Genomic DNA, 13,329 nt, shown 5'->3' with positions numbered 1-13,329 from the left:
GGGATTTCCAGCCTGAAGGGCAGGCGCTGGAGCCCGCGGTGTTTGCAGGAACACGGTGTAGGGCCATTCCCCTGCTCAGTCCCACCTGCCACGCACGGGCCCTCGGGACCCAGCACCTGCAAAGAGCCTGCAAATCATTAAATCGAGTAAGAGCAGAGAAAAAGGCAAACTAATCAATACATTCTTGTGCTAAATACTAGATATTGACGTAAACCAGTGCATTTTTCTCTTACAAACCCCCCTGGAGAAACTAGCACTACCAGCAGCTTTACCGTCACAGTGCGACAAGGACAAGTGGGAGGAAATTCTTTACATGACACCCAGGTCTGTCATTAAGAGCTTATGGTGCCCTTCCCAGAGGGAGGTAACATTGGTCCCTGTCCCCCAGCTTTCCACACATCTTTTCCTCGTGCCAGTGTCAAGCACAGGCACCTACAGTTTTGTTTTCCCATCTGGTTTTCCTCCAGCCGTCTTTCTCAAGCGATCATTGTGCTCCTGTCTTCTGCAACAACTTTTATCTGCAGGGATGCACTTAATGGGAAAGCTGGGTACAATAGGCACCCTTATCAGGCGACAGCATGTACCTCCTGAAAAGCCAAATGCACCTGGAAATTGTTTTGTTATGCTACGAGCTTCAGTGCTTTATAGGACAGAGCTACCCAGAGAGGACGTGGGTTCCCTGGCACACTGTGAGATTAGTGTAAGAGAGCTCCATTTATTCATTCAGATGGAAAATGGAAGGGTTGACGTTTCCAAGCAGGCCAGATTATCAAACACAGGCTTGTTATTTCTGCTAATAAGGGGAAGAAATGCAGCACATCCTTTTTCGAACTGACACTTCTGAGTTATTTCAGTAGTGGGATTGGGCAAGGGTAAGATTTATCACACGGTCCCAGCTGCACTTTGTTTAGAGAAGTGATAAAAGGTCTCCTGTCAGAGTGCAGCGCTGCTGCCAAGGGAAACAGGAATACAAATTTCTTTGTTGCTTCAACCAGGGCATCTGAACCCTTTTTTTCCTCATTTCCTTAGGAAGTGAAGCTTATGCAACCACGCTGCCTGTCTGTCTGCCACCACTGCTTCCTCCTCCCTCCCTGTCTTGATTTCTGAATTTGGCTCATTTCAGCTAAATTTGAGAGAGGGAAGAAGGCCCCAGCTAATATGGAAAAACAGCGTGAGACAGGAGAAAGACTTACATGGGTATCCCATGAGGGAAAAAGTTTTGGTATCCCAGGCCCTTACCCATTCCACAAACAGCAAAGGAGCTTCAAAACAGCAGCACAAGCTCTGCTCTCAAGCTGCCATGGCACGTACTGCCTCTTCCTTTTTAATTTATCTATTTCATCTTTAAACAGGTAGCTACCACAGGCAAGGAGAAATTAAAGTGACTTGCCAGAGTTGCCGCTGTCCATCAGTTCTGTGGATGTCGGCCCAGGGAAGGCAGACCCTCGGTGATGGGTATCTCAAGTGAAGAGGCAGCAGAGTCACAGCTGCAGTTTCTGGCGTGGAGCAGAAGGTCTAATTGCAGATCGCTGTGTGGGGTCTGCGAAGCCAGCACACTTGCTTGGATTTGATTTGCAATGCACAGCGAGCACCTAACATCTTTGGGAATTAAATTAACAAAGGGTGTCATTCCTCTCACAGGCATACCCGGGATTAAATGGGAATGGCTGCAAACAGTTCACAAAGTTTCCCGATGTCTATGTGAGGAGCAGAACACTCCACACGTGTTTAATAGGACTGATAAAATTAAAGTCCGTTGAATGGTACATCTGCTCAGCCTTAAGTGAGAGTGCTGCCATCAAGTTTACTCAGCAGTGAAATCAGCCTCGTAAAACCTTTCTAGGTACGACAGCACCTGGGCGCTCGCCAGCACGGGGAGCAAACCGGCTGCAGGACGGGGCTTGGGGCCCGTTCTGGGGGATATTAATTCTGTTTTCACAACGACAGCGGTGACAGCCCTCGCTCCACCTCGGTTTCTCACAGCGCTCCCCGGGGGCCCTTCCCAACGCCTGGGGGCGGTTCCTTGCGGCCCCCCCGCCCCAGGGTGACACCGCTTGCCAGGGCTGCGGCCCCGGGCCCGGGGACGCGGCGGCCCGGCTGCCTGCAGGGGGGGCTCTGGCAGCACCGGCCGCCCCCCCGGGCCCTCCCGCGTCTGCCTCCTCCTCCCTGCTGCCCCGGGAGCACAGCCCCGGCTCCCCCGCCCGGGCGCCCGGGACGCGCAGCTCGGCCGCTGCCCGGGGCCGCTCCGTGCACCCCGAGGGCGCGTTCGGCCTTTCCCCGCCCCAGGCGACGCTCGGCCCGGCTCCAGCTGGGCTTCCCCTCCCCGAGCAGCCTAATCCCGCCTGCTGGGGCAACCTGACCCCAGCCTCTTCCTCATCTCCCTCCCCGAGATCTGCTTTGAAAAAGGACTTACTTATTTCAAGAGCATTTGCATTAAATTTTCAGAGAAAAAGAATTTATTTTAAATCAATTTAAAAAAAAAAATCTCTGAAGAAACATTGTGTTTTGAAGAACATTTTCTTCAAATTGTTTTCTGTTAAAGGGAAGAAAAAAACTGTTGAATTGATCTTTAACGAGTTTAAGGGCTGGGGTGGGCAGTGCAGGTACCCAGCAAGGGGCTGTAGCAACAGAGGATGAAAACTCACAGCCCCTCCGTCCCCTGGAAAAGAGATTGGGGCTGAGGGTTCATGCGTATCCCAAGACCCGCGCAGAAAGATTTTCATTGCGGTGCTGGGAAAGCAAATCCAAAGCGAATTCGGGGAGATGCATTTTTCTCCTTCAGGCAAAACTTCTTCGCTGCATGGCACTAGAAGTTCAGGAGATACTGGATATAGTTAAAAGCTCTTTACCTCCACGCTGGGAACTGGAGATGTGCTGTGCTGCAAGGGACCAGGGGTACCTTCATCTGCTGCTCCCCAGCAGCTGTGTATCAGGGCACTAGCTGGAAGCAAACACACAGAAGGAGAACCGAAAAAGCACTGGAAACTCTTTCAGCTCTAGAAAATATTCCCGTTTGAGACCAAGGCAAGCGTTCTTCCTCCACCAGGTGCCCCTGGTGTAACACAGGCCAGTCCTTTCTCACCTGGAAGTGGCTCGACTGCCTAAAACAAGATCTGAACTAGGAGAAGTTTAGCAACAATTCACATGTGAGTGGTACAAGATTACCTGCAGCAGGAACCCTAGTAGAGTTGTAATTCCCTGCCACGGTGTATTAATGATCCCTCTGCCAATGTAAGCGAATACCCACAGAGAGCAGATGCTGAGAAGCAGCCGGAGCCGCGAAGCCCAGGTGCTGCAGCACGTTGCCTCGTGCACTGCAGGCTCGGGAATGACTTTTTTCAGAGCTGACTCTTTCTGCACCAGGGCTTTGGATCCGAGCCGTACCGCGGACACAGCCAGGCATGGTTAACAATGCCAGAGGTGGCTGAGTCCAACTCCCAGGGATGTCTCATAACAGCATCTGAGTCGCAGCAAGGGCTCGTGAAGGACAACTGGGAGCATTTGGATGCTCAGTTACCCTCTATCCACGGTAAGGGCAGAAACCCTTGGTTGGCATTACTTGCTTAAGCTCCTTCTTAGAAATACATTGTTTAACATGTTTTCTGAAAGCATCCAAATCCCCTGCCAGGTTTTGGCTCCCAGGCAGGGGGATGGTTCTGACTCTATTGTCTCTAAAAATACTGGGTTTAGAACAGAAATGTCCCAGGGAAGTTTATATCCCTGCACTACATGCCATTCCTCACCCAGGGAATGGCACGCATCACCAGCACTACATTTATGGTAATAAATTTAAATAAATCCAACCGCTAGGATTGTCTGGAGAGCAGTAGCTCCTGCCCTGCGGAGCTGTGGTGACATGTTACCTCCCTGCCCCACAGCCCTTCCCCTCCTTCAGCAAACTCCCTCCAGCCACCCCAACTCCAGGACTACTGGCCCCATCGCGGTGAGCGGGCCCAGCGGCCGGCATGCAGGAGCGTGCTGTAACCAGGCCCAACGTGCCACAGCAGCAGGAGACCACCTCAAGTTAAACACCACAGAGCTAAAATATGAAGGAGTTAACTCCTCGAGAAATAAAACTTTAGAGGAGCTGGCAACTAGAAGCGGAATACTTGATCTTTGTATTGCCCTGGTTCAACACACACCCACCCATTTCTACTTCCTTGATGTCACCAAACCACCTCTGATCTTTCAGAGTTGAATGAGCATGTTTTCACTGACGTACTTACCAAATATAAAATGTGGGAACGAAGCCAAATTCCCCGGAAGAACTGCTTGGGTTTGTTTTCTCCTAGAATCAACAGCAGCATAACGTCACAGTCAACATCTAGAAAGTTGTGCAATTTTCACTGGTGCTTTTAAACTGTTCAGGCCCCATGGTTTAGTGCTTTCAGAAGAGATATTGTTTATTTCTGTTGTTTAAGTCTCCCCAGCTAGCACTTTCCCCCTTTGCTCTGCTGCCTATGAAAGAGTCCCATGGATTCAGCAGAGTATTCTCTATCCACATGGGCACATGACACACAGGGTATGTCTTTCATTTGGCTCTAGGTTTTCCACCTGAACCTTTAAACTTCTTCACAGGCAGCTTCAAAAGACACCCCCTCCCTTACCCTCAGCATCAGCAACTTGTAAACATGTATTTTTGACCACATTCCCATGCTGCAGGGAACAAACACACACAAAGTTTTTCCACAAAACGGGCCTTTACATGTTAAAAAAACAAACAAAAAACCCCCCACCAAAACATCAAAAAACAAAGATCCAAGCATGCTGAGCTGCCAGACTTTAAGCAACACCAGCATTTATTAAATATTTATTTACCTCTGACCAGCTTTCCAAGAGCTGCCCTAGGGTCTTGCCCAGGTTGTACCAACACAATGTTTTCACCACATTGAATCAAAGAATCAGTTGAAGCGCAGCTTCTCAGAATTGTCCCCAACGGTGCTGCCGCTGCAGCACGGGGCAGCTCTGAAGGAAAAAGGAATCGACTCTCCCTGCGCCTGAGTCAGCGTGAAGGACAAGTGAGCAGAGCCCGGCCCTTCCAGGCAGGACAGCTCTCAGGGGACGAACACATGGTGGCCAGTTCCCTGTGGTGGGAAAGGCAGGGGCAGGAAACAGAAGTTATAAATACAGCTGAGCAAAAAAAACCAATTCCAGCTCACGGTAAATTAAGATTTTGAAATAGGGTTTTTTCTTACAAAAACACTAGAGTCCAGTAACGTATGGGGTGATGCTGCGTCACACAGAGGCCGGCGGGCAGGGCTCTCCCACGGGATGCTCATGGCCAACAATAACACACACAGTCCAGCAAGCGGACTTTTTGGAAATGTTTGGTGGAATTATGGTATTTGCCTCCCGGAAGTTTATACCTCTCTTGCTGAAGTTTCTGTAAGAGCGGAAGGACTGGGCTAATTAACTCAAGGCTTCTCTCACATCCCAGATGCAGAGCTTAGCTCTTCATCCTGGAGTATTCGGATTCAGACAGAGCAGGGACTACAATGACCTCTTTTGCACCTGAAGTCAGGACCAATGCTCACAGTATCCTCATCATACTTTTTGCCATGTTTAGTGACTTTTTGCATAGCTACATGGGCAAGAGAAGACTGAGCCACGTGCCATTCTGTTCAAGTAACAAACTGCAATGAGTACAAACATGGCCGGAACATATTTAATTAAAAATACCCAAATCTTATCACTATATTCACACTTCAAGTACCTCTATTGTTCAGCAACAATCTTCCTGACTCTTGATTAAAGAAACCGTAGAGCTTAAAGTAATGCGTAACTATTAGGTCTCATAAAACCAGCACCAGGAGCCCACGCTCCGTCCTCACCCTTGCACACAACCATCAGACACCCCCGCTCCAGCCTGCTTTGCACTGGAGTGCCAAGTAATAGACAGGTCCAACGGGCTGATCTTGCAAATACTGAAACATGGACAAAATTTAAGCATCCAACTGGATGGGAAGGGGTCTGTGATCAGCTCATGACAGTTTCTAACTGTTGCAGGAGGAGAGCATGGCCAGGTAATCAGGACAGACGAACCTGCCGTTACAGCTCCCACCCAGAAACCCAGGAACTTTTCCAAATTCAGAGGCTTCAGGTGTAGTTTTAGGCAGTAAAGCTTTTCAGTCCCAAGCTACACCCTCTGTGAAAAGGGGGTAATGGCACTTTTTCACCTGAAAAATCACAGCTGGTAGAACAAACCACATTAAATACCTCGCTCAGGTACTCACTGGAATTCTAAAATACTGAAAACAGGGCACTAACAATTTCAAATCAATTTTATTTTCTTAAATTGGTGATGTACAATTTAAAGCCAAAAAAAGGTCACACAAAACACAAATAAAAAATGTTGACAAAGTATCAAGCATTACCTTATAAAGAACATCATCATACGCTCTCACAAACCTGAAGATACATGTTTATTAGACTGAGGTTTCTTGAAATCTATTAAAGACACTAGACACAAACGCTGCAACAGTAACAAAGCCGTGACATTAGCGGGTGGACTACACTAGCAACTTCAACAATGGTTGGGGGGTTGGTTTTGGGGTTGGGTTTTTGTTTTGTTTTTTTTTTTTTTTGATACCATATTGTCTACAAAGCAATAAATACTCTTCACCAAAAAAGTTGGTTTCACGCTACATGCAGGTAGATAAAAAAAGAAAGTCACCAAAGTGATGGCAAAATAAATCACCGGTCCGATTTTTCTTTTTTTTTTTTTCCCCCCCGCATTTTTGGGGTTATTTTTATGTGGGTATTTTGTGGGTTTTTTTGTTGTGTGTGTTTTTGTTGTTTTTTTTTTTTTTTTTTTTTTAATTCAAGCACAGTGGCTAAGTTTCAAGTATTGAGAGAAAACATATATATACACGTTTGTGTTTGTGTGTGTAACTATATACATACACACACACACACCTCCTTGTATGTATATACACAAACACATACATATATATTGGTTGCAGGTCTGTAAACCACAATTTTTTGGAGCAATATATACTTGTGTACACTGAATGTGGACAATTTTGATACATTCAAGTAATGAAGTACAGCTGGAAGGTTAGTGCTGAGCTGGCCACACACACAGATCGTTACACCTGCGGCCGACGCGGCTCCCAGGCTGTGCCTCTCCCTGGCAGGAGGCTGTTGGGGTACGCTCGGGGCTGCCGGGGGGTGCGGGGTGTGTATTGCAGAGTCAGTCCTGGCTTAGTGCTTTCATGCTGCCTCCAGGTGCACCACTCCCACCCGCAGCACAGCCCTTTGCAGAACTGGTAGAAGCCTTTCGGAAGCAGTCTGAGTCTCCTCGGCATTTCTGTCCACAGGCTGGGGGGATTGGTTGGTCGTTTTTATCTTTTCTTTTGTGATTTTTTCTTTTTTTCCCCAGGCACAAGCACAAACGGCCACAGAAGCAGCAGGCTATGAACATACGATTTAACAGTGGCCCAATGCTGAAGCATTTGTGAAAGCTACGCTTAGAACTTCCCTGGTCGGGGTGACTGGAAATATTTTCAGATTTCTTTATTGGCATTTCTGCCCTGTGATCAGCCATGTTGCCAAAGATGATGCCAGCTCCAAAGTCAATTAAGTTGCTCCTGAAACCCTTGTAAAGTATCACACTGAACGTGCCAATATTGAGAGAAAAAAAGCGATGAGGACTTAACCACCATGTGCAAAGTATTTTTAGATCCCCAAAAACAAAGCCTGAGGTTTCGAGTTGCTTTCAAAGATACTTTTCTGCCCAGCGCTAACAAAATACTGCCACGACTCTGATAAATTAAGACACACACACACGCAGACAGACGGAAAGGCAGCCAGCTATCCTCTCACGCACATGCTCACAGCATCCGAAGCCTCAACCAGAATTCGTGCCACTCGCACCTCCGCAGTCTCATTTGGCTACAGAGTCTCCTTAAAAGAAATGCTGAACATAAAACTGAACACTACAGGATTTCTTTATAAAAAAAAAAAAATGAAGCAGCAAATAAAACTTCTTAAAAAACACATTTTCAATTGTAAGTGTGTAGGATCTTAACGCCTGTTCTTGAGCTCTTAAAAAGCACGGAGCTTTATGTTGACTGTCCTTAAAAGAACATTTAAATAAAAAACAAAACAAAACAAAACAAATCTTGGTACTGCCAGACTGCAAGTCAGCTTTGCCTGGTGTGGAGGAGGAACAGCACAGACTCAGCAGTGCTTTTTGCCTCACACTCACACGATACAGTACAGTTAAATACGTACAGTTACACACAAACCATACATATATATATCAATATATATTCACCCTTAGGAATACATATTAATATATGCACACACGTAGTGCAATGAAACAACCAGGAAGCAAGGAAAGGAATAAAAAGAACAGCATTCCTAACAGTCGTGATGTTCCTGGGTTGTTGTGTGATGCAAAGTCAACTCCTCAAAGTTCCCATAGTGTGTAAAGTGCTCCTTTGATTCACAAAGCTAGTGTTTTCAGTTTGGGGGTGGGGTGGGGGCTCCAGGAAAGGGGTTATCGAGCCAACAGCTGAAAGCAGGACAGTGCTAGTGCTTCCTCCCGGTAGATATGTACTGACAGACCGAGCTGAGCAGCCAGGAGTCTTGCATGTTGATCCCGCTGAGCCTGGGGACCAAGGGAGGAACAGATTCATTTTGGCATCTTACGAACATAGAAGCGTTAGGCTTTCTGTCGTCCTCTTGTTTCCTGCCCCGTCTCCTTCCCTGTGTCATTCACCCATCCAGGCGGAGGCAGTCCACACGGCAGCCAAGGGAGATGCCAACTCCCTCAGCAGCAGCACGTCCTCGGCCTCGCTCCGTAAGTCTGTAGAGGTGGGAGTTACTTCGGCAATGCTCAGGCAAAAGGGAGCTGACTCCCTCCTCTCTGCCATTCAGTAAGCACTCCAAGGCATAAGCAGGTATGAGAAGGGACGAAGGAGAGAAAGGAGGAGAGCCTTGGGGTGCCAGGAAGCTTGAAGATGCCTGGCTCTCAGCTGGGATAGGGGAAAGTACACAAACTGGCCTTGATATCCGAATGACACCCTACAGCATTAACTGAAGCCAGCAGTTTCAGCACATCCATTGCCTGCAATGGACACAGCACTGGAACACCCTGTTCTTAAGCAAGAGGGATAGGCAGCAGTCTTATCCTTCAAAGTGCTGGGAAGAAGCACACTTGTATCCTTCATCCCCTCTGCCAAGGAGAGAAACGTTTTCACATCGGCTACGTCTTCACCCAGGCCTTTGGGCAGGGAAGTATTTGTGCTTGCTGCAGTCACACATCCCCACAAAGGAATCCGAGTCTGTGGAACAACTTCCCAAAATGTCAAAATACAAACCATTGAGCAGTTCATCCGCCAGGTCTCCTACTGCCAGAATCGTTTCCCATCACAGCAGCAGGCCGTCGGAAACAAAGTGATCAGCTGGGGAGAGGTGCGTGAAGAACACCACCACTGAAATCAGGCACAGAACCCCGACAGCAGAGCTGAGAGCCTGCGCTCGATGCAGAGTTTACCTGGGAGAGAAAAATCAAACAACACAAGAAATTAACTTCTTATTTTCCTGACAATATAAAGACTAGCAAATCATGATGGAGATTGAAAAAATAAGAAAGGTAAAATTTCAGCATAGCTAAACAGTCCTTCGAGAATCATTACCAGGTACTGATTTAGACTAGGTGAGGACCTGACCACAAACACCATGATGGGAAGGGACAGGTCGAAGGGTTGAATAATCAGAAATCCAACAACGAAAGCTGGGAGGCAGCAGTTCTGACAGAGGTATCAAGATGTTTTAAAGAACCAGCATCTGCTGGGAACAATTTATTCACTTTTAGTTATTGGAGCAGCTTTTGCCAGCAGGCAAGATGACTCAAGGTCTCCAATGCCATTTGTCATGGCTTACAACTGAGAGACTGAGCCCAGCCCAGCAGCCAGTGCCAGATTCTCATTGTCTGAGCCCAAGACTCTCTCAAAAGCTAAATGATTGGTAGAATTCATTCCTCTCACAGTAAGACTTGCTGTATTTATACGTTCATCATTTTACTTTTCAGAAATAAGTAATCATATACCTGAGATGGAAAATGAAATGCATACCCACTACAGCCTACCAGAGAACAGCTCAATCAGGAAGCTGGAACATACATTAAAACAGGGAATACCAGGATATCAACTGGGAAAAGAAATCTATTAGATGCATTAAGTGTATCTCTGGACAAAAGATGTGATTTAGGTCTGGTAAGAAATGGTACCATAGAAACTACTTAGTAGTCCCTGTTCACTTACCCCTCCAGTAAAACACACCACCTGCCAATCTCTCTTTGCTCCCCTTCAGTGAACCTCATGTCAACTGTGAAAGTTGGTGATAATTAACTGACTGATTGCCTGTGAGCCAGAAATCTCTTCTCTCATTACCTATCCGAGAGCTCTGCCTGCACGGACGACTGGAGCAGCCTGGCAGCACTCTGGATGCTGGCCCAAGACAGGCATTTGGTAGCCAGTGGAGGGGAGAGACACGGTTTGCCAGCTGTGGCCTTTCCCTTCAGCCGTCCTGACGCCGTCAGGGGCTGGTTTAGCTCCGAGGCTAAGCCAAGCTGCTCTAACAGATGATAGCTATTCCCCATCCCCTCTGCCCACCTCCCGTAGAGAGAGATGACAGAGGTGATTAAACCCCAGCCGTAAGGGCAGGGAAAGTGCGCTCAGAGCAAGTGAGGTCAGTCCTCCTCAGTCCACATGTGTTAGCTCTGGAGCCTGCAGCAGCAGAGAGTAACCCCCCTCCCAACAAAGGGACAGCACGAGAGGTGACAGCTCGGAGCAGCAGAGGCGTCCATCTGTCCCTGGGAGAGGAAGCCAAACGATAGCAAGTAGGTAAGAGTTCAGCTTTCACTGCTACAGCATGCACTTGCTGATGAGAAAAATATTGGTCTGCTGCCTTCTCAGCCAGGCCTGGGGCTGGGGAACCAGACAGGCGAGCAGTCCTGTTTCAGAAGACGTGTTGGAAGGAGCCCTCGCTGTGCTGATCAGCCATCTCTGCCCAACAGCCACTGCTGTTCCACATTCCCAAGTGTTCTGCACAGTCAGAGGGATGGTTCCGGCTGGAAACCAAACCCAGGCCCCTGCTGTTGCCAAACCACTTCCTTCAGCAAGTTCTTTCACACATCAAAAGCTCCAACGAAGCCCTGGCAATTGCTCTGCATGGGAAGCTCTCAAAATATGGCTCAGAACAAGGACCTGCATTTCTAACAGTTTTCCCATTGGGAAAGCAGGAGGCCAGGCTCCTATAACAAGCCAAGAGATCTCTGCTATGTCCACCAAGATGTAGCCAAATGAAAGAAGGATGCTGGGTACTGAAATTTCTGATCCATGAAGCTAGAAAAACACATGTTCTAGTGGGAGAAAAAAAAAAAAAAGGCACCAAACACTCACATTTATTGATGTTTTCTATGTCCCCCTGTTCAGTGATGATGTTCAGGAGCCCCTCCATCAGCAGCAGAGCCTTGTGGTACCTCTGTGCACAGTCCTCTCTGTGGTGGAACATCTCATCCAGGGCTGCAGACTGTACCTGCAGGCAACAACCCCATGCCAAGAGGTTACTCCCAGACCAGACCCAGCTTTCTCAGCATGGCTCCTCAGCTGCACGAACACCTCCCTCGCCCAACATCCAGAGGCTGCACACAGCATTGTGAGCAAAGCCACCAGCAGGAACCATTCATGCCCAACACTCGCTCTGTGCCAACCCTTTCCCAGGCACAGTATGGTTATTACCATTTGCACAGCATAGCTAAAGATGAGCTTCTCTGCGGTGATGCTGTTGATCCGATCCATGAGTTTCTGTTTATCCAGGAAGAACCTCTGGAGTCTCATGTTGAGGCAGTGGCAGGATGATACACTGGACTTATAAAGCTCATTCAGCTTCTTCACAACTAGAGTAAAGGAAAGAAATGCTTTTGGCGCTATTTCCAGTTCTCCCTGTGCCTCCCAATCTCCACACACAGGACCCCACATGAGTAACTTCATGACAACGAGGTTATATTAAAGCCAAAAGATTGGCTGGAAAGCACCTGCTGCACCCACAGGGTCTTCTTCCTTTCCTCTGTCACCTTCACCAGTTATGAGCCTGCGCATGGCAACACCTACACATACGCCTAGTTCACCTGAGGCCGGGTCTATTTTTGTTTCCTTCAGCTGCCACAAGGCAGAGAGCAGCATGCACCATGCAAGATGTCTCACGCACCACAGAAGCAACAGACATGTCAGATACAGAGCTTCTGCTACTTGACGGGTGACGACGTGCCATGAAGAAGTACGTGACTTGCATGTGGTAGCTGTTGGAGCCGAGTGTGGATGAGCAGCACTGACTAAACATGGGAATCTGTCTTGGGACTCTGCTGTCCCAGAAAGAAAAGGCACTGATGCCTGTGGAAGGCCACCTCCTTTCCTTTACCATGGCAGCTCATACAGGAAGGTTATGGAACAGAGAATCAGGAATCAAATATGATTCTGAGGGACTAAATAACAACCCAAACCAGCAAGCAATACCACAGGCATGAGTCTCCCTAGCTGCATGGCATGATCTACACAAAGTACTGAATAAGCACTTCCACCAACATCTGATAAGTATTAACTGCAACATGCACACTTGAAAATCCTCAAACTGCGTGATTTGCTCCTGGGGGAGGCAAATTAACCCATACCACGAACAGCCTCTCTCAGCTACAATATAGAGGGGCAATCTTACACAACAGCCAGGCCTTGTGACTAAATCTAGTCTTCCCAGGCAGAGATAAGAGAGTGGAGACCCAGAGACTGCCTCCAGGAAGAAAGGCTGCTGTCAACTCTTCAGCCGAGAAAAGGACTGAGGCACAAAAACATAACCCTGTCAAGGTCAGACTGTCAGATCACCCTTGTTCAGAAGGAACCTGAGAGGGAGCAAGAACTCCAAAGCTCATGGGTCACATCAGGAGGGCAAAATGAAAAATTCCATGAGAAAAGAGTCAAGGGACACTAATTAAATACCAACACACAAGTACTGCAATATCCTCCTCCATGGAATTCAATCAGAGTTCTGAGCTGTGCCCAAATTATCACAAAAAAGATGTTGGTGGGTAGGGACCCTGCCTGGCACAAACTGTCCAAGGACACTCCAGGACAGTGTCCTGTCATGCTTCCTGGCTTTTTTTTTTTACATGGGACACAAGTACAGTGAAAACTCTCTTGTCCTCACTGTGCCCTGAAAAATCTCAAGGGAGCAGTATTTTGTGGAGAGAGAAACAAGAAAAGAAAGCCTTGCCCAATTCCCACACACCGAAGGACAAATTACACTATGAATCTAAAAGTTGCAATC

At 47.8% G+C, this 13,329-nt stretch overlaps 1 protein-coding gene across 7 annotated transcripts in view; it reads right to left on the bottom strand.

Moving 5' to 3' along the window:
- Window positions 1-6,263: 6,263 nt before the first annotated feature.
- Window positions 6,264-13,329, bottom strand: part of ULK1 (unc-51 like autophagy activating kinase 1) — an 84,638-nt gene continuing 77,572 nt past the window's right edge. For all 7 annotated transcript variants that reach the window (XM_074921489.1, XM_074921492.1, XM_074921493.1 and 4 more), the window contains 3 exons: window positions 11,751-11,908; window positions 11,412-11,547; window positions 6,264-9,502 (listed from right to left, as the gene is read on the bottom strand). In XM_074921489.1, coding sequence (XP_074777590.1) covers window positions 9,447-9,502; window positions 11,412-11,547; window positions 11,751-11,908 — 350 coding nt within the window. In that variant the 3' untranslated portion in view covers window positions 6,264-9,446. The remainder of the gene's footprint in view (window positions 9,503-11,411; window positions 11,548-11,750; window positions 11,909-13,329) is intronic.

The sequence above is a fragment of the Athene noctua genome, chromosome 17, assembly GCF_965140245.1.
Source record: "Athene noctua chromosome 17, bAthNoc1.hap1.1, whole genome shotgun sequence".
Classification (NCBI taxonomy): Eukaryota; Metazoa; Chordata; class Aves; order Strigiformes; family Strigidae; genus Athene; species Athene noctua.
The sequence above is the reverse complement of the archived record's forward strand: the minus strand, read 5'-3'. Positions and strand labels throughout refer to the sequence as shown.